Raw genomic sequence first — 22,262 nt, 5'->3', positions numbered from 1 at the left:
TTACGAAGTAACCTAACCCAAAATAAATCAATTGAACTATTGGAATAGAAAAAGTAATATTATTCTGACTGAATATTAGTAAAAATAAGGTTGGGCGAAATGACTATGATGGTTGGGCGAAATGACTATGATGGTTGGGCGAAATGACCAGGCTGGTTGGGCGAAATGACCAGGCTGGTTGGGCGAAATGGCAGTTGGGCGAAATGGTTGTTGAGCGAAGTGGCTAGAAAGCTCTGGGACACCATACACATGGGCCCAATGGACAATTACTTTGCAACACTTAACTTTACCAGAGAATTTGGTAAAAAGATAAATCTAAACACTGAAAATGATCTACTTTCCATGAGATCTAGCTCAGTGTCAATCTTGCATTAGTTTCATAGCTTGCGAGTCACTTCGCCCAACAACCATTTCGCCCAACTGCCATATCGCCCAACCAGCCTGGTCATTTCGCCCAACCGCGTTGGTCATTTCCCCCAACCAGCATGGTCAGTTCGCCCAACCGTGTTGGTCATTTCGCCCAACCGTGTTGGTCATTTCGCCCAACCTTATTTTTACTAATATTCAGTCAGAATAATATTACTTTTTCTATTCCACCAGTTCAATTTGATTTATTTTGGGTAAGGTTACTTCGTAATAGGTAAATAAAGTGAGGTCCGCTCGATATCGATCGGAGTCTGAGCAGTTATTTCGGGTATAATGGGAGGATTACACTACTTTAGGCGTTTACGCATACAATGGAAGTTATATTATTTTTATTATTATATGGAAGTTATATTATTATATAAACAAAGGGGAATCGGTGTGGAATAATATAACCGTTTCTATTTCACTAATTTAATTTTATTTATTTTGGGTTAAATTATTGGAAGTTATATTGTTATTTTTTGGAAGTTATAATATTATACAAACAAAGGGGAACCGTTGTGGAATAATATAACCGTTTCTATTTCACTAGTTCAATTTGATTTATTTTGGGTTATATTATTGGTAGTTATATTATTATTATTATTATTATATGGAAGTTATGTTATTATAAAAACAAAGGAGAATCGGCATGTTTGAGGAACTGAATAGTTGTCTTTTTCTGGAGCATTGGACGGCAATGTGGAACTCGGTGGACGGCACTTCGTTGGGTGTTGGCTGAGAGATGCAGCGAGATGCCATACTAACTTCGGCGATTTGGAGCTGAAGTCTGATAGAGTTGAATCTTGGTGTGAACTGATGTTCGGAACAGATTGTACTGTGCCCAACTCAAACGAGGGCAGGGCTTTTATCCATCCTTTGGGTTTATCCCATGTGATTGACAGGCTGATGTCAATAATTGATGTTATTGCATTTGTGAGTCAGTAATCCGCAGTTATTGTTTTGGTCAGCCAAGCGTTAATCCGGTCAACCAGACGTTTATCGGAGGCCTATTGTTTGTGGTTTATTAATCCACACCTATTGTTCTGCTTGATGACTTCGGTCAAGGTTTATCAAGTCCGCCAGGCATTAATCAAGGGTATTGTTCACAGCAGTTATGTGTTTATCTAGTTCTACATAGTGTTAATCTAATGTTATACAAACACAGGGGAATCGGTCTTCATCAAAACCTATCAAACCTAACCCCTAAAATACTGGTCCATCCTACTGACTAACAATTCCGGAACGTTAAGTGAAAAACAATATATATATATAAAACCCGTCCGTAATATTTATCAATGTAACCACATATGTAATCACATATGTAGGCCTAATCAATTTAACCACGACTTCAAGTTTCCTTAATACTCGGTTCGTATCCCGTAACGTTAACAATTCCCGACCGTTTACTATAAAACCTATCAAACCTAACCCCTAAAATACTGGTCCATCCTACTGACTAACAATTCCGGAACGTTAAGTGAAAAACAATATATATATAAAACCCGTCCGTAATATTTATCAATGTAACCACATATGTAATCACATATGTAGGCCTAATCAATTTAACCACGACTTCAAGTTTCCTTAAACTCGGTTCGTATCCCGTAACGTTAACAATTCCCGACCGTTTACTATAAAACCTATCAAACCTAACCCCTAAAATACTGGTCCATCCTACTGACTAACAATTCCGGAACGTTAAGTGAAAAACAATATATATATAAATCCCGTCCGTAATATTTATCAATGTAACCACATATGTAATCACATATGTAGGCCTAATCAATTTAACCACGACTTCAAGTTTCCTTAATACTCGGTTCGTATCCCGTAACGTTAACAATTCCCGACCGTTTACTATAAAACCTATCAAACCTAACGCTTGCGAGTCACTTCGCCCAACAACCTTTTCGCCCAACTGCCATTTCGCCCAACCAGCCTGGTCATTTCGCCCAACCGCGTTGGTCATTTCGCCCAACCAGCATGGTCAGTTCGCCCAACCGTGTTGGTCATTTCGCCCAACCTTATTTTTACTAATATTCAGTCAGAATAATATTACTTTTTCTATTCCACCAGTTCAATTTGATTTATTTTGGGTAAGGTTACTTCGTAATAGGTAAATAAAGTGAGGTCCGCTCGATATCGATCGGAGTCTGAGCAGTTATTTCGGGTATAATGGGAGGATTACACTACTTTAGGCGTTTACGCATACAATGGAAGTTATATTATTATACAAACAAAGGGGAATCGGTCTTCATAAAAACCTATCAAACCTAACCCCTAAAATACTGGTCCATCCTACTGACTAACAATTTCGGAACGTTAAGTGAAAAACAATATATATATAAAACCCGTCCGTAATATTTATCAATGTAACCACATATGTAATCACATATGTAGGCCTAATCAATTTAACCACGACTTCAAGTTTCCTTAATACTCGGTTCGTATCCCGTAACGTTAACAATTCCCGACCGTTTACTATCAAACCTATCAAACCTAACCCCTAAAACACTGATCCATCCTCAAGATTCCTTAATATTCGGTTCGTACTCTGTAACGTTTCCTTACTAAAGTTATACAAAGAAAAGGACTTCAAGTTTCCTTAATATTCCTTAATATTCGAACGTTTACTATCAAACCTAACCCCCAACACACTTATCGGTCCTCAAGTTTCCTTAATATTCGGTTCGTATCCTGTAACTTTAACAATTCCCGAACGTTTACTTTTCAAGTATCATATTTAATCAAGGTTGGGCGAAATGACCAGGCTGGTTGGGCGAAATGACCAGGCTGGTTGGGCGAAATGGTAAGGTTGGGCGAAATGGCAGTTGGGCGAAATGGTTGTTGGGCGAAGTGTCCTGCTTCCAACCTAACCCCTAAAATACTGGTCCATCCTCAAGATTCCTTAATATTCGGTTCGTATTCTGTAACGTTTCCTTACTAAAGTTATACAAAGAAAAGGACTTCAAGTTTCCTTAATATTCCTTAATATTCGAACGTTTACTATCAAACCTAACCCCCAACACACTGATCGGTCCTCAAGTTTCCTTAATATTCGGTTCGTATCCTGTAACTTTAACAATTCCCGAACGTTTACTTTTCAAGTATCATATTTAATCAAGGTTGGGCGAAATGACCAGGCTGGTTGGGCGAAATGACCAGGCTGGTTGGGCGAAATGACCAGGCTGGTTGGGCGAAATGGTAAGGTTGGGCGAAATGGCAGTTGGGCGAAATGGTTGTTGGGCGAAGTGTCCTGCTTCCGTTTCATACACACACTCAAGCACATTAATGTCATTGAGAATATTGAGATATATCTACTCCATCTACGTAAACATCTAAGTTGATTTGTTTTATTTACATCGCTAAACTAAACCATACGTAGTTAAGAGAAACATAGTACTGGCTGTCAGTAAGAGTTGCGTATGTCACCAGACTTCTTCTCCATCTCGCTCGTATTTGTAACTTGTATGATATTAAATGATATTTGAATAGCTCAAAGGGATTCGGAAGCGCTATAATTTGTGATTCTTAATCTTTGATTGAAACCTGCTGTGGTTTGTTTAGTTAAATCTTTGGGAAGTCCCATCATTATAAATTGATAGACAGTCATGATGACAGATGTTTGTAAACACTGTAACTCAATAGATACACCTTTATTGTGCTTTATGTTTGGTAGGCTATATAGATACCCTTTTGTAATTCAGGATATTAATTGTGTAAAATTCAAGTTTGAAGGTTAAGTGAAGTTTAACCAAAACGTGTTGTAAACACGATAAATTCAAAAGTAGCCTAATGCTTGGCTGAACATCACCCTTAATTGGTATGTGGTTCCAAAGTATGACTCCCAAAGTAATTTCCAGTGGAATTCATAAACTTGGTTACTTTGTAGATCCCATGAAGTTAGAATCCTAATTGTTTCATGCAGAAGTCAAAGATTTAGGTCAAAAACATGTGAACGTCTGAAAACATTGTAAGCTTGATAACTCTAATAGTAAAACGTTCAGTAATTTCATATGCGGTGTACCACGTATACATTTACCAGTAAGTGCGTGCTTGCTGTCGGTGGAAGTGAAACGTCAACAATGATGCCGCCGACGTACACAAACTGTGATAAACACGACAACTTCCACCTTAAAGTTTAGATGAAATAAACCTAACATTGTTGACATGGTTGTTATTTGAAGAAAGCCATGTTATGTTCAACATGCTCATTTAGAATGTGTCTGAATCACTGCCAAGGCTGGCTAACTGTAAGCACTAGAATATCTAATGGAATTACTTTTCGTGCAGTTTAATAAAGTAATACATTTTGCTCAAAATGGTAAAAGTGAATTTATCAAGTAGTAACAACAATAAACCACCGCTGTTCTGGTTTTATGAGCAAGGGAGAAAAACTCTGTGTTAATGAGTCATAGGCAATTGACCACTTTTTGTTGTTGTTGGAAGGAATATGTTATCTTGTGGTTGTTAACGTTGTTAGTCTTACATCTCCCTGGGCAGATGAACAATAAAGCTTACATTGTTGGACTAGCTGGAGACCTCACCTTGGGAGTAAACTCCATTATTGCTGGATACTATACACAAAATGAATGGTTATGAGTGCAATAGTGCAAATATTTCATGAGAACAAATTACATATCTTTCAACGAATAAAATATTTGCACTATTGCACGAATGGAAACCATTTATTATTTGTTTTATACAACACCTTAACATTTGGATATAATTGGATGTAAAATGCACTCATGCAACAGATTGTTTTGAACAGACAGGTTTCTCTGCTCTCTTACCATTGAAAAAAGTGCTATCAAAAAAGTATAACGCATGGCTCTATCATCATAGCGTGCAATAGAGCGGATTTTGCATGCAATCGACGAGCAATTGACCAATCACATGGCTGGAATATAATTAGGTGTTGTATAATGCTGCTTAATTGCTGAGTAATTTATCACTCAGTTTCATGATTAATTGAACATTGTTTCATAATAAAATGGAAGTTGAAAGAACAAAACAAGCACAGACCTTCTGTAAGGAAACTATGTGAAACCATGGAGATATCCAGGTTTACTTTGCTTGTATTCAAATCTGAGTAAGTAGTCAAATAATGTTTGTATAAATGCTAACACGTACGAAGGACATATTTTAAGTGTGCATAATGCACAAAATGATACAGTCTATGGAAAGTGATTATCAGAAGATTACATACACTTAAACAGCTGTTCTAGCTATTGTTTTCTGTTATGAACTGATACTACAGCCCTCTCCACCTCCCATCTCCTCTCAGAGTAGCATATGACAGTGAATTAATATTAACATTGATCCTCTCCAATATCCTTATCACAACAACTTGGACACTGTTCAACTATTAATAGTCACTTCTAGTTCATATTTGGGAAGATCACTGTTAGCATGCTTCCATCTTAGACACAAAGTTACCCTGTTCCCACTTCCACTTTATAAACACTACTGGTCATGTATACTAATACACTAATAGACACTTCCATGTTCATGATTGGGATGATAACTTTAAAGTTTTGACTCAAATCTTGGTAACCCGATTTTTATTTCGGCTTCCTCTGATCACATATTTTAAATGTGCATAATGCACAACATGATAATGTCTATGGAAATTTATTATCAAATGATTACATACACTCCAATAGCTTTTGTACCTATTGTTTACTCTTATAAATTGATAATACTGTCCCCACCTCCCCCAAGTCTACTCGCATTCTTAAACAACTTACAGTAAACATGAATGTATAACCTTTAACCACACGAGTACCCTTCATCACATCAATCAACTTGTCAATGCAATGTTCAATATGAAAATAGTAAAAACACCAAGAAGTTGTAAAAGTGAAATTAAAATCAATAGGAGAAAATAAAACCCTCAAACCTGCTTCCCAACAATTCTTCTAGCAGTCATTATAACAACTAACAGTAAAAATTAAGATATATAAGTAAAGCACTATTCAATATGAAAATATTAGTAAAAACACCAAGAAGTTGTAAATTAAAAATAGCCGGTGATAAGAAAAACTTCAAACCTTGTAATAATCTCTGTGTATATCTGGTTATTTACATCAGCTGAACCAGGGTACATGGTTTATTATTGAAGGAATAAAAGGAATAAAGTATTGTTGTATGCTGATGATGCTACTAACTCTTGTGCTAATGGATACAATTTTTAGATGTTACCGTATTATATGTCTGTCCAACATTTGACTCCCCGCTTTTCATCCTCACCCCCCCCCCCACACCCTACAATATGGTCAAATTTGATCATCCTTGGTTTCATATTGACTTTGAAAATGCTTAAACGTAAACAAAAATGAAAAATCACACCGCTATAGAACTAAAACAAACTATTACTAAACTCAAAAATATCTTTCATTTTGCGTTGAGATTTCCAATTTTATGACATATTTCAATTATGCAAATGCAGAACCATACCTCAAATTTGTCTCTACATATTCGTAGCCGATATTAGCCATTTGTATATTACTGTCTTAACACTTAACATTGATTAATTGTACTTACATTAGTTTTCATTTTGGAAGCCAAGTTTGTACGGCTATCAGTTGGACATTGTTAGAATACTGACTGACAAATTCTGGTCCTCACTTAAATCCATCTTACAATAAAACATTAAGTTTGAATGGTATTTCAAAAATTGTAAATCAAGAACGATTTTTTATTTTGAACACTAGGTAAAATGCAGAGTTGATCAGATGGTCCTTGTTTTCAATACAGACGTGGACCAATCATCATGGAAACATTTAAATCCACAGCGTAATTATATCATTTCAGGTTTATGAGTATAAAATTTATTATTCCGGTTAAGGAATAGTCACTGAATTATTCTAATTTGATATATCACTACATAGCATATCAATGAATGATATAATGTTTTTTTTCTTTATTATCATTCCAACAAGAGTCCAAACAATGTACAATTCATAATAACATATACTTTATGACCAATAGTCAATATTAATGACAACAACAAATAAATCATTAAACTTCAAATAAAGATTTCCACTTATGCCATCTGATATCAAAAGCATTTTGCTTACAACTAGTTTGATACATAAACTTTTCTTTTAAGTAAAAATTCTTTCAATCAATTTTTATTTTACCATAGTTAAAGGAAGGTTTCTCATTTTTAACATTACTTTTGTAAATACAAAATTTCAGAACCAGAAGGATGTTATTAAACACATAGTCTTTGTACAAACAATTTCCAAACGGAACAAGCTCATTACTAACTACAATATTGATGTTCAATTTAATTTGAACCCAGATATGAAAATCCCTCCATACTTTCTGAGTGAAGCTGCATTCCCAAAGTAAATGAATTAAATTCTCATCTGCCACCCCACAAAAAGTGAACAATGGATCAATGGTTTTGCCAATTTTAACCATGAGAGTATTTGTCCCTAAAATTCTGTTAAGTAGACGAAATTGGAACCAACGGAGCTTCACCTCAGAAGTACATTTCCAATTGTATGAGCACACCTTATACCAATCTACTTCAGACAAAATTGGGGACAAGAGCATGTTCCATTTGTGAATACATTTAAATTGGATCTTATTATTTGTTAATAAAATATTATAAAACCTTTTACACCCTTTTGGATCCATAAAAACAGTTTTAATATGAAAGCCTTGAAATGAGAGTGCAAGAGAAATATAGACCAGAAAAGGATTTCTCTATTGCTTTTTTAATACCATGCACGTGAAGAAAATTGTTCTCACATCATATTTTGTATAAATCTCATCAGCAGATATGAACTCATCCTTAGAGTTTATCAGATCGTTAACATATAATATACCATGTCTTTACCAATCTTTATACAAAATGCATGTATTACCCACCTTAATTTTTTCGTTGTGCCAAATACTGGAACTTAAAACATCATGAATATTTTGGGGCTTGAGCGAAACAGTGAAATCTTTCCAGGCTGAAAAAACACCTAATGAATGATATAATGGTCACAACTGATCTAAGCTTGTCATATAGTTTACATAGTCTTCATTTAATACAGCTCCATCTTAGAAGACAACAGCATATTCTTCTGGATTGTTAAGATGATCTCTAAGAAGCTCATAACAAAGAAGATACTCATCCTGGGAATGAAAGGAAAATGGACAACTTATATGAAACCTCTACTTATTTACATTTTTTCTAGAAGTTCGTATGAACCTTAATTATATGAAATAGCTACCAAGCTCAGCTACAGAAGAAGCAGTCAAATCAATACCATTAATGATTTACTGATCATATCTTATTCAGGGGTATATCACAAGTATTATCATGCTCACATTGAACCCAATCAATCAGTAAAATTAACATTGTCATACTTATTGAGATACATATATTAACATGAAACATGTCACATATATATAATAGAGTAAATCAATGTAACTTAATATTGTCACAAACTATGTCACATATAATGATATAGATCTTTATATATGTATAAATATTTCTTGTGTTTAGAACAATTTCCATTGTATTTTTATGCATGTGGCTGAATAAATCATCTATCTGTCTGTCTGTCTGTCTGTCTGTCTGTCTGTCTGTCTGTCTGTCTGTCTGTCTATCTATCTATCTAACATTTATGATGGAGTACATCAAATATACCTATTCTAGCAAATTTACAATTAAAGATAGTCTGGATGAACAATACAGATAAGTTTAAGTGACAATCAATAATCTTCTGATACAAACCTGTGTCTGGACTGCCTTAGGACATTGCTTCCGGAGTCTATTCAGACTTTGAAATACATCAACAGCACCCTCTTGCTCAATTCTCTCAAGATTAGAGATAACCATGACATAGACAGCACTCAAACCAATTCCATTACTGAGAAGAGAAAAGCAGTTTACTAGATCAACACCACATTGTGCAAATGAAGTACTGCAGGGCTAGGTTGTTTAGTTCTGACGTATTCGGTGAATTTTCTGAGTGTTTACTTTGATTTAAATTAAAAGAATATGATACATACATGCAATGTACTAAAGCTGGACTGAGGCCTTTAGTTGTGGTATATTTAATGGATTCTCTGATTGTTTATAATGATTCAGTTTAATAGACAAATGATACATACATGCATTGTACTGTAATATTGTGACGAGCCCGCTTCCTCCGATAGTAAAACTATATCGGGACTCGCGATAGAAAGGTACTGGGATATCTTGATGCCGTATTTATGCTTCTTCAGGAGATGTCTCGAACGGAAGAAAACAATGAGTTCACAGAAAAACAATTTGACAAGATAGGATTTGATTAATGATTCGGTATAATTTCTTCTCTGTCGATTCTCTTAACAAATAAAACTAAATTACAATGATTTGACTTGACTTGACTCCGTCAATTAAACAATTAGGAGTGATGAAATAGTAACGAAGCAATGACGAACTGATCACGGAGCGCTGACGGAGTGATAAATTTGCTGACCCAAGTGATAAATTTGCTGACGGAGTGCTCAAACTTTCGGCCTCCTTTTACTTTTAAACCTTACTTCCATAAAATCTCACTGCGCACAATCAGTAGGCAGCCAATGACCTGACCATCCTGTATTAACTTAACGATATAAAAATAATTGCACTGGCACTGATCTGCCCTGATTGGTTGGGAGTTTGGAAGTCCATCCCCTTTCTATGGAAACTTCCATACCACGTGAGAGAACCTTCTCGAATGTTCCACAGACATAATGGAATCTATTTTGGGAAAAGGCCCTGTACCAAGATTCAATAAGATAGTTAAAAAACTTCTCGTGGGAAAACTGAATCCATGACCTAGATAAATACATGAGAGGCCTGTAAGGTGTCTCGATGGAGTGTTTCGGTAACATCAAAGAGATGGCATCACTATTTCATAACATCCCCCTCAATCTTTTAAAATTTTTGGATACTCCAAAATTTTAACATCATACTGCTTTAACTTATCATTATCTCAAAAAGGTAGTGTAAGCACATTCATTAATATTCATTGACTTCAATAAATGGTCTTCATATATCTCAAATGTTAACATCTTGGTTACGAATTATTAAAATGATCATATGTTCTATACATTGACACTATCTCCATGAAATTTTTGTGTACCTCTTCAATATTGATGACATCATATGATGTAATCCAAAAAAAAGGAAGATATCATTAAGATATCTTAAAGTTACATGACACAGCAAAATATGCAGTATCTCTTACAAAATACATTTATGCATTTCATACATCAATAATACATTTATATCAAAAGTGAAATCATGCCGTGATTTGGGGAGAGATCAGAGAATACTAGACTTAGTTATCTTTTAACTGAACAGAACACCTTAGCGTTCCATAAAAAATTCGTACATTAAAAAAGAACTTTAAAATATTACAAACTCATTTACAAAGTACCTCCTCTTTAAATGAAGGCATAGTTTCAAAACTGCTTTGAAACCGTGTGAATCATATACATTCACCTCAAGAAAATCAAGAAAATGTGACTCGATAGCATAGTGACCCTAGGTATGCACTCCGAATGATCTAGTAAAGTACCAAAGTACTAGATATTCAATACCATAAAAGAGACTCCATAGACTATGACATCAACAAATCTTTCTTCAAATTAACATAATACTTAACATCTTGTCTTTTAAACTTCATGAAGAAATTTACTTTTCCATGAATATTTGAGGAAAAGAAAATATATACATAATTTCCTCAAAAGATCTATACTTTCATTTGCTTCGATAACTGTTGCTGTAAGCAAAAGTTGCATATCACCAATGCTGTCTCCTAAATAGCCTTCAATATATAACATAAATGATGCAATGTAAATATCCTTAAAATATTTCTCAATATATGAAAACCCATGTTGCTAATATTCCGGATATGTTCTAATTGCCGGGTAAACGTTTGAACGAATTCATAAGGAGAAATAAGGTATACTCATTACACATTTGTTATAAAAGATGAAACTAGGTCACTTGGTGGTGGTTTTAACAATAAAGCTTATATTGTTACACCATACAGTACAATGACTTCCACTTAATAGGTATGCAGGTAATTGCCATGACACATTCCATTCATACAATCGTGGGTAAAACACCTGTTCATCTGAACCTAAAGCAATATGCAGTTATACATACTAACCATATAATGTTTGCAACATCCTGCCTGGATTGCCTGTAATGTTCAATCCCTTTTCATGGAGAAAATTCATTATTTCCCCTGTGTTGGAATATTTTCCTACATTCCACCAAAAATCATGACTCTTAAAGCCTGTTGGAAAACATGGTGTCTGATAGGTGACCAGAACCTGTAATTCACCCAATTTGTATCGAGCACGTTGGACTTTCATGTCTCCTTGTGGAGCATTTGCAAAAACTTTCTTTTGCCTTAATATGCTATCTTTGATGGAAGGATATGGAATTGCTAATCCTTCATTATGTGCTCTATTCTCTAGAAAGGATGCAACATTCATTGGCTTAGTGGTCATAAGACACATGATGTGATCTGAAGTTATCCCTGGCAAAATGTTACCAAACTCATCATGAAACTCAATATGTGCATCTTGCATGACATTAACATTTTCTGCATTAGAAGTGTTACTACTCAAAACATTTCTCATTCGAGCAACCTTTTCACTTGATGAACCCTTTGTTTTCAAGACATTTCGCAATTTCTGAATGTTGGTGATATTCTTAGTTTCAGAGGATGCTCTTACAAAACATGGTTTAAGCCTGTTATAATTGAATACATCACTAAGAATTTCTCCTTTGAGAGTGGCCAACAAATAATGAGTCCTATCTAAAACTTGATGGATCACTAATGGTCCACACCATTCTGCAGCAATTTTGCGAGAGTTCGCAGTCAAGGAGGAAGACGTTGGCTTATACAGATACACTAATTGACCCGTTGAATAAATTGCACCTTTGTCCAGTTTTGCACTTATCTTAACATTTTGAGCATCTTGTTGCTTCTTTTGTAAGACTAACATTACCCTTGACAAATGATCAAATCGTTTCTTTAACAATGCAGCATATTCTCCATGAGATTGTGATAATCCTGCCATTGGATTGAATGATAAATTTGTAAGATTTGGTGGCTTACGTCCAAATGCAAGTTCAAATGGGCTATAGCTACCTAACTGAGGAGAGGAAAATGTGTTATATGCATAGGCTGATGTTGGGACAAATCGTACCCAATCCGTACCAAACTGATTTAAGTTCACTTTGAGGAAATTTGAAAGAGTCTGAATGTGTCTTTCAACCTGTAAGCTTCCATGATTGCTTACACTGATGAACTTTTGTTCAATGCCTAAAGCTTTACTTAAGAGCTCCACTAATTTTCCAGTAAGAGAAGATGCCGCATCACTTATGATAAAAGACGGTGGACCAAAGGTTGTGACTACCCTCTGCAATAATGCTTCACATATCGTTTCAGCATCAAGAGTCTTAAGAGAAACACATACAACAAATCTAGTGATCTCATCACAAACAACCATCAAATGTTTAAATCCTGTAGCCGTTGTGGGCATAGTCTTGAAATCCAGACTAAGTCTGTCAAAAGGACGATAAGAATCAGGAATGCGAGCATGATATTGTCTCAATTTGTCCGGTTTCTTACGGAATTCTTGACAACGGAGACATGCCTGAATATAATTACTGATGCGTTGAAACATATTGCGCAGATAGAAATGCTGTCTAATGGTCAAATATGTACGCATTACACCCTGATGATTACTTAACAAGTCATCATGATATCGAGATATTATCTGTTCTACCATAGTCTCAGGTACAACTAACTGAAGAGTCATCTTAGCATCATTAGTCTCATGCAAAAATATCCTGAATAACAAACTATTACATAACAAATAATCCTCTGCTTGAGAACGAACAGTTCTAGCATGCTTAGCATTACTTGGAATAATGTCATGTGCAAGAAAATCATAAATTGGTTTGTAGTAAGGACAAGTTTGTTGTTGAATTTGCAACTCTTTTACATCAAATGGCAGATCATAGTTTTTGATCAGCTTTCCTTGAATTGCCTTCATGACTTTATTCAATTCCTTTTGTTTTGGAATGTGCCCTGTAACCAAATGATCTATGTTTGTTATGACTGGCTTTGGCTGAACAAACAATTCTGGTGGTGGTTCTCTGACTACCTCTGGCACTCTACGTCTACTCTGATCCACTAATCTTGGCTCTGTAGGTTGAGAAACACTTGTAAAATTTGGCACAACTAACACATCAGGGCCAAATGTATGTCGATTTTCACTCGGCATAGTAATAGTAGGCCTTTGACTATATGTATCTCTCTTATCAGTAGAAATAACTGGTGTAGTCGTCTTTTGTGACTCAAATTGTGGTCTCTGTGTAACATGATCACTAGAATGTGTCGCCTTAGGAACGGATGTCCTATGAACTCTATTTGTTGATTCTTTGGCTGGGGAATCCTGCATAGACTCCTTAGTGACTTTATTTGGAAATAAATCTGGAACCTTGACTCCCATTGACCTTGCCTTTGACCTTGTCATGATTGGATTAAATGTCTCCTTAGGTGGAGTTGAAATATCCTCATAAGCATTGACCTCTTGAGCAACCTGATCTATTTCAGAGTGGAATTCCTGTGGTGCTCTAGACAAATAATCTGCCAAAACTAATTCTGAGCCTTTTTTGTAACCAACCTGAAATGTATATTCTGACAATTTGAACAGAAGTTTACGTAAGCGTGAAGTTGCTGGTTCTTGTTTTGACTTAAACAATTCAACAATGGCCGAATGATCAACATATGCCTCAAATTCTACATTTTGCAATAAATGTTTGAATGCTGTCACATTAATAAATAGACCCATCATTTCTAATTCAGTTACACTATACCTCTGACATGCTGGTGGTAATATCTTAGAGTAATATGCAATAATATTCTCTTTGCCATTAACTCTTTGTGTCAGGTACGATCCTGTTGCTACTCGTGATGTGTCGCTATATAATACAAAACGACCATATTTCTGTGGCATATGCAATATAGGTGGATTACACAACAACTCTTTAATACTTTGAAATGCACACTGATGTTCCTCTGTCCAATTAAATACCTTTTTCTTACGACTCAAATGATGTAATGGTCTCAATAGTGCTTGAATATTTGGGAAAAACGAAGCCACATAATTAACTGCACCTACAAATCGTCTTACTGACTTAACATTGTGTGGTTTCGGTGTGTTCCTAATTGCTGCACATCTGTCATGTAAAGGTTGGATACAAGCCTCACCTTCTGGGGTAATTGAGAGCAAATGTCCCATATATCGGACTGAATTTTGAAAAATGCTACACTTTTTCGGAGAGATTTTCAATCCGTTGTCCATTAAAACCTTAAAAATTGCCTGTAGGTGTTGTTTGTGAGATCGTTTGTCTGCACTGTACACAATAATATCGTCATGATGAGCAATACAGAACTTATTTGAATTTGGGATCGTTGCCAAAATATCATTAATTTGCGACTGAAAGATCGCTGGAGATAAATTCAATCCCTGTGGTAAGCGTTTATAATAATAATGCTTTCCTCCATGAAATGAAGCAATACCTGTATATTGTTGTGCATGAACACTAAGTGGCAGACAGAAGAATGCAGACTTTAAATCAAGAACACCCAAAATTTTGGCTCCAGAGTACCCTATGGTACGGATAGTCTCATTCAGTAATGGAAATGGGTGATTGAGACGTTTTATTCTACTGTTCAAGTAGCGAAAATCTGTGACAACCCTTTTGTCTTTTGTTCCCTTCTTTGGAATGAGGAAAACCGGTGAGGTATAAGACTGATGTCCTACCGCTAAGATTCCCAATCGCACTAATTTGTCTAGCTCACTGGCGACAATGACTTTGTCCTCATCTGAAAGTCTATAGGGACGTATGTAAAATGGCTCATCATTAGTAAGAGTAATATCAGCCTCATAATTTGAACAGTGAGATAATTCACCATAAAGAGAAAATGCATCTCTATGTGAGTCTAGAAATTCATAAATGCTTTCTGTTTCTGAAGCATTCAGAATACTTTGTTCCAAATTAATGTTTTCTCTCATGATTTCCTGTTCAGATTTGGAAACCAGGGGATCATCGGCTGTCAAATGTGGATATCGATGTAAATTATATCGTGTAATTTCATCACGATTCTCTTTGGAGTCTGAATTGGTTCGAAAAAGAGACGGTTTTTCGATGTCTCTCATGACATTTAGAAAATCTAGGGAATCAGTAGGTACGTCTTCTGTCACCGTAATGATATCTGCTAAATCTAAATGAGCCACTGTGCGAGAAGGATGCAGACAAAATTTCTGGTTACCCATGTTCCTTAGTAGAATCTTTGTTCTACCTTTATGCATTTTCACTAACATTCGTGAAGGACACATACGAGAAATTAGAGGAAACGGTTTAATAACCACATCTGCATTTCGTGCATATAGTGGAAGACGTCCCTGTACAGTAATGTATCTTTGCTGACCTGGGTAAATAACAAATCTCTGCACAGGCCTAAGGAAAACTTTGGCTTGTTTAATTTTAAAACAGTTTGTGGTAAAATCCAAAGATCCATTCAATTCCTTGAGAGTTTGACTACCTAATATTAAGTCAATACCTGTCAGGTTTGCAGCAATTAAAGCAGAAAGCTGAAATTCATGACCTTGAATTTTGACCTGAAATGTTATCGTGCTATACGCATGAATAAACTGACCATTACCCAACTTTAGGTTTACTACATCAACTGAGACTGGTTGTATAGAGGATAAATACTTTGAATTTTGCACTGTAGAAGAAGAAATGATAGAGCGTGTCGCTCCACTATCAAACAACAGTGAAATTCCTTTACCATCATGTAAAGTACCTCTTACAAAATTACGTGTGTCCAGTTGAATATCCACATTACTGTCGTTACCTGTATATCTAGAACTAGGAATATTACTATTCTTCCAAATATTATTTGCTTTTCGTTTCGATCTTTCCTTACTTGGTACTTTGTCTGGAGTCACTGTATGATGAGTGCTATCATAAGTGCTCCCTAATGAAAATTCTGTGTTGGTACTCTCTTTACATTAGCCTCCATTTCATGGCTTAGGCGAATTTGGCAATATTGTGCAAAATGACCTCGATTTTGGCAGTAGTAGCATGTGACTGAAGGATTAAAATACGGTAACCTTCTCCTGTTATTATTCTGACCTGTCCTAGGACCACGAGAATCACGAGAACTATATCTTTGCCTATCTTTTGGATTGTCTTGAGATTCTGACCTACGTGACTGATCAAACTTAGTTTCTAATTCCTGAATTTTGGTACACAACTCGTGTATCTCAGAAGATGCAGAAATAGTACGAGTCTGAACAGAAGACGCTTTGTCGTGCATTGCCATAAATGATTCGGAAGAAGCTGGGGGTTGACTTTGGATTTGTAAGTCAAAATAACACTGTACTTTCATGACCAAATCTGCAATTGTTGCTTTTGGTGATGCAGACATCAACACTGCTGAACGGCATTGCAAAGGCAGGGTCGAGATGAATTTATCTCTAATTTGGTCCTCGCCATAACTTAATTGTGCTGCAGCTTTGGAAATTTTGACCAAATGTGCTTGAGCTGTATCACCTGGCGTATAGCTTAATGCGTGAAATGCCTGTGATTTAGCGTAAGAAGAAGTCCCTGGACTGAAACGAGCAAGGAATTGCTTGCGCAGATCATCAATAGTTGAAAAATTTTTGTTTTCAATCCAGAGTCTGGCTTGGCCTTTTAGTGTTCGCTTAAATATGCGACATATTTCATTAAATTCTTCCGCTACAGCCTCGTGGGTGGTTTGGGACGGCAATTTATGCACCTCTAAATAATCTTCAAATCCCAAATAATGAGCTTCGGCTAAATCTGCATCTATTACATCGCCCTGAAATTGTGATGGCAAAAAATCAGTGGGCCTATGTTTCTGCACAACATTAACAGAGGTAGAAGTTTCCTGTTCACTGACTGACATTATGCTGAATACCATTAGGCTAGTTATGAGTATACAACATGAGCCTATACTTAATTGAACACACTATCGACCGTTATTAAATACAAATAACAAATATGCAATACATGGACACGATTAAAATAACTTATCGGTACACTCTGATCTCAAATAGGGGTTGGGATACAAATTGGCATGATTTCACTCACCCTTAAGTTTAACTAAGAACTGGTAGTGGAACTGCAAACGATGATTGAAGTCCCTCGGTTAGCAGTAGTAGTAGCGGCAGGTAGTAGCAGTAGCAGGTGGGTAGTAGCAGGTGGGCCTACATCTCGTATGCTGCAGATTCGTTCGCCGTTGACATCGGGTAGAGTCTAGGCTTAGATCGCGAAAATGTTCAGTTCTGATAATTTGAGCTGTAGTATGACTAACTACGTACTAGTTGCGCGAATGTTCAAACGCGAACTGCATGCTGGGTTGATTATCGTTAGTGTACAGATCAGTGGTTCCGGTGTACAGGCTTAGGCTAGTAAAGGCTGACTTCCCTCGTAGAGTGTGTATGTTAGGCTAGGTCGTGAACATACGTTGTGTTCCTCGTAAGGTCTTCGGGCCAAAAAAATATCACCTGTTCGTTATTGAACGTAACGAACGATAGTTGTGAAAAGTTCCGTTACCGTTTTGTTCCTGAAGAAAGCACCCGATCTCCACCATGTAATATTGTGACGAGCCCGCTTCCTCCGATAGTAAAACTATATCGGGACTCGCGATAGAAAGGTACTGGGATATCTTGATGCCGTATTTATGCTTCTTCAGGAGATGTCTCGAACGGAAGAAAACAATGAGTTCACAGAAAAACAATTTGACAAGATAGGATTTGATTAATGATTCGGTATAATTTCTTCTCTGTCGATTCTCTTAACAAATAAAACTAAATTACAATGATTTGACTTGACTTGACTCCGTCAATTAAACAATTAGGAGTGATGAAATAGTAACGAAGCAATGACGAACTGATCACGGAGCGCTGACGGAGTGATAAATTTGCTGACCCAAGTGATAAATTTGCTGACGGAGTGCTCAAACTTTCGGCCTCCTTTTACTTTTAAACCTTACTTCCATAAAATCTCACTGCGCACAATCAGTAGGCAGCCAATGACCTGACCATCCTGTATTAACTTAACGATATAAAAATAATTGCACTGGCACTGATCTGCCCTGATTGGTTGGGAGTTTGGAAGTCCATCCCCTTTCTATGGAAACTTCCATACCACGTGAGAGAACCTTCTCGAATGTTCCACAGACATAATGGAATCTATTTTGGGAAAAGGCCCTGTACCAAGATTCAATAAGATAGTTAAAAAACTTCTCGTGGGAAAACTGAATCCATGACCTAGATAAATACATGAGAGGCCTGTAAGGTGTCTCGATGGAGTGTTTCGGTAACATCAAAGAGATGGCATCACTATTTCATAACAGTACTAAAGCTGTACTAGGGCCTTTAGTTCCGGTGTTTAAAATGTATTCACTGATTGTTTGTAATGATTCAGTGTAATAGACAATGATACATACATGCAATGCACTAAAGCAGGACCAGGGCCTTTAGTTCTGATGTTTTTGATAAACTCTCGGAGTTTGTGAACATCCGGTTTATTTCCAAGCCATCCATGGAAGGAGAAGTGATCCACCAAAAGTGACTTCTAACAAATTAAAAATATACATGCACTGGTCAATTTAATGCTGCAATGTAGTTAAAAAATCTCCAGAGTTAAGTGAGATTTGTTATGATATTGTTACAATATCTGCAATGATACTCCTGCAACAATATATAGTTCAAGGTATTAGATCTCTCCCACAGGTAGAGAATTACAAAAGAAATGTTTAAAAAAAATCAACATTAGAAAACTGAAAGGATGTCATAAGCAATTTTGAAAGACAAATTTAATTAATTTCACAGTTCCATTTAGTTGTTTAGAGTAATTAAAAACAAATAACTGACTGTATTGGATATATATATGGACAGAATATAAGACAGATGGTTCCCTGTCTGAAAATACAAAAGACAAAGTTACTATTAGAGCTGGTCCTGATTAACAATAGATATCAAATTATTGAATACAAACACATATACCCAAAACATTCTGCTTTATAGGTGAATGAGTATCAATACGGAGGGAATTTTGGAAACATTCCAATGGAATCACTAAGAGAGCTCTTGACAATTTATAGACTTTACCATTAAAAGCATATGTACAGCTTAAAATGTTTGCTCATGATGGACAGGTTTTACTTGTTCATCATGTGACAACAAGAATTAAATATATGATGTAAATGTACTCTACTTGAATGAATTATATTACAAATAATGCACACTAAATGATTGAGCTACTCTTTATAATTAATATGTGAAGGTGTAAGGTACCAGCAAACTCCATTACATCAACAGAGTCAAACCTCACACACCAACATAGAAGGACATATAAGTATATCCTGCCATTTTCTACATATAAAGCACATTTTAGTCATATAGGAGACATAAAGAGTTCAAATATCACAAGGTAATGAAATTGAAAGGCCCACTCATATCATACAGCCATGTGGAGACCACACTGCCCTATACGCTCTCTACACAGTATCAAAACATTCCTCAACAGTATTGTCTCCATTGTAGTATGCAACAGCACTAACACCCATCAACCTGCAGGTTGTTTCTGTTATTAACTTTTAGAATTAGCTGTTTGACAAACAAAATGTTTGACAATGTACTGTGAATTATGAAGTGAATGATAACATGAGACTTTACAGTAAAATTAATATTATTGATGATGAACCTGAGATCTCTTGTGGTTGACTTCAAACTGTCTCCTGGTGTACACATCACTTTTCTCAATCTTCTTACAGATAACAGTCATCAGACCATTTGTAGCTCTTCCACCCTGACCACCAGGCCAGTACTCAGTCACCGACTGTAAACAGGAAAGATAACAAATTAATAAACAACTCTTATTAAGATTTTGGTGAAACTGTTTTGAGTCTTGCATGTTTCATTGAAAGTTCAAGATTGCTGCCAAAGAATAATGTTAATAAGGTTATGAAGCATATTGCAGCTCTTTCTCCTTTTATTTTAACCATATGTTTTATCTACCTCTGCAGGACCAACTTTTCTAATATTCTTAATGATTAGGTACTTTTGTTTGCAACAGAGAAATTCTGTTTACATGAATGTAAAACACCTCCACACACTGTGCTATGCAGTTTATAAGAAGTTTCATGACATTGACTCTTACATTATATGCAAATACAAGAACAGTTCATGCAGAGTACTCTGTTGAATTCATGAGATTAACACAGAGACAAACCAAATCACTCTTTTTTTTAATATCTTGACTGAAATATGATGTAATTTCTACTTCTAATATTAATTAACAAAATGTAAAGCAAATAAGTAAGAAAGCCACTGCTTCTTAATCTTTGAAAAACACACAAGATGGTAAAATCTTTCAACTAAACGTTTAAGTAAAGAAAGCCATCATTATCAAGTCATAATTGTAATTGTAAATTAGAAGCAGAAGTGGAAATCTATCATACAAATAATATTACATTTAAAACCAGAAGGTCAGCTGGCTTTGTGATTCCCTGCCAAATTTTGTATTAGAACTTCATAGAGCTTCATACTTGTGGTTATCATGTTAACAAGGCTTTCAGACTTTGAACTTCATTATCCTCAGATGATATTTGATCTCCACCATTTTCAACAGCATTCTTGTGCAAAACAAGTGTGTAATAACCATTTGTGTTTTTAACAATCATAACTCGCACATTTTAGCAACGAAAAGTTGTTTTTTTGGCAACTTTACACGTCTCACCGTCAACTAATCAGAAAGCTTCTTTCAAGTATTTTTCAATCACATCCACTGAACTGAGTTTAAGCTTTGAGCATAAGTAAACAATACAGTTTTTCCACTCTTAACTGGCATTTTTTAGCAGTGAAATGTTGCCCCCCGTTTGTTTGTCAATTTTACACATGTCTGATTGTCAACCAATCATAAAGGTTTCTTTAAGGTACTTTCAAACACATCTGCTACACTGAGGTTAAGATTTAGGCAAATATACTGGACCTGCTATTATTCTCATAATATTGAATACAAGATCTTTTGAATCACATTGTCACTACTAGTATAGATTGAGATATGCTACAGTGTTTTACAAAATGTTTGGAGATCTGTAATAGGATAGTTCATGTATTAGGACCAAAACTGTAGACTGATATGGCAGTGCCCTCCGCATAAACATTGTCATATCCAGTCCATTTAACCAGTAGTGATGACAACAGACAATAACACTGTATGTTTACATGATAGCATTTTGACATATACATTTCATGAATAAGTCAGGTAATGTGTTTTGGTTGTTCTATACCACACCCGATTAAAATCTTTCCTAAAATGTGTTCTGGTAATGATCATCTAACAATAAATGTGTTTAAAAACCTACCTCATCGGAGTCATCTATGGTGTTCAACATCACAATGGATGTGCAGTTGTAATCAAAGACCAGTCTCCAAAAGTCTTCTACAGTTGAGGCCAAAGGGGACTGGGTCATAATGATCTCCCTTTCTGAAATGTTCTAAAAAGATGAATTATATATGTCATTAGTTCTAGAGCAATCTAGGACATAATTGTAGTTGTCACACATTTGGGAAATGTTATGAAAGAAATATGACATTCTCTCACCAAAAGTTTTCTAAAGTATCCTCATTTTTCAGAAGAAGAAGGTTTCAACAACTCATTCTGAAGAGACAACCTGAGGGAAAAGTTTCTATCGAATAATAAACGACAGGAATTCAAACCAGGTAAAGTCCATTTGAAGTACAAA

General features: G+C 35.8%; 1 protein-coding gene across 7 annotated transcripts in view; it reads right to left on the bottom strand.

Annotated features, from left to right (window-relative positions):
- Positions 1-2,622: 2,622 nt before the first annotated feature.
- The window catches only part of LOC139978210 (uncharacterized), a 264,286-nt gene continuing 244,646 nt past the window's right edge, over positions 2,623-22,262 (bottom strand). For 4 of the 7 annotated variants that reach the window (XM_071988225.1, XM_071988214.1, XM_071988235.1 and 1 more), the window contains 5 exons: positions 21,882-22,013; positions 20,219-20,353; positions 18,960-19,087; positions 9,149-9,284; positions 5,435-8,544 (listed from right to left, as the gene is read on the bottom strand). In XM_071988225.1, the coding sequence (XP_071844326.1) occupies positions 8,470-8,544; positions 9,149-9,284; positions 18,960-19,087; positions 20,219-20,353; positions 21,882-22,013 (606 nt within the window). In that variant the 3' untranslated portion in view covers positions 5,435-8,469. Of the gene's footprint in view, positions 8,545-9,148; positions 9,285-18,959; positions 19,088-20,218; positions 20,354-21,881; positions 22,014-22,262 lie in introns of all 7 variants that reach the window. The other 3 variants (XR_011796925.1, XM_071988163.1, XM_071988189.1) reach the window with 3 other exon arrangements.

This window comes from Apostichopus japonicus, chromosome 2, assembly GCF_037975245.1.
Source record: "Apostichopus japonicus isolate 1M-3 chromosome 2, ASM3797524v1, whole genome shotgun sequence".
Taxonomy (NCBI): domain Eukaryota; kingdom Metazoa; phylum Echinodermata; class Holothuroidea; order Aspidochirotida; family Stichopodidae; genus Apostichopus; species Apostichopus japonicus.
Note: the sequence above shows the minus strand (reverse complement) of the source record. Positions and strands in the feature narration are given on the sequence as shown.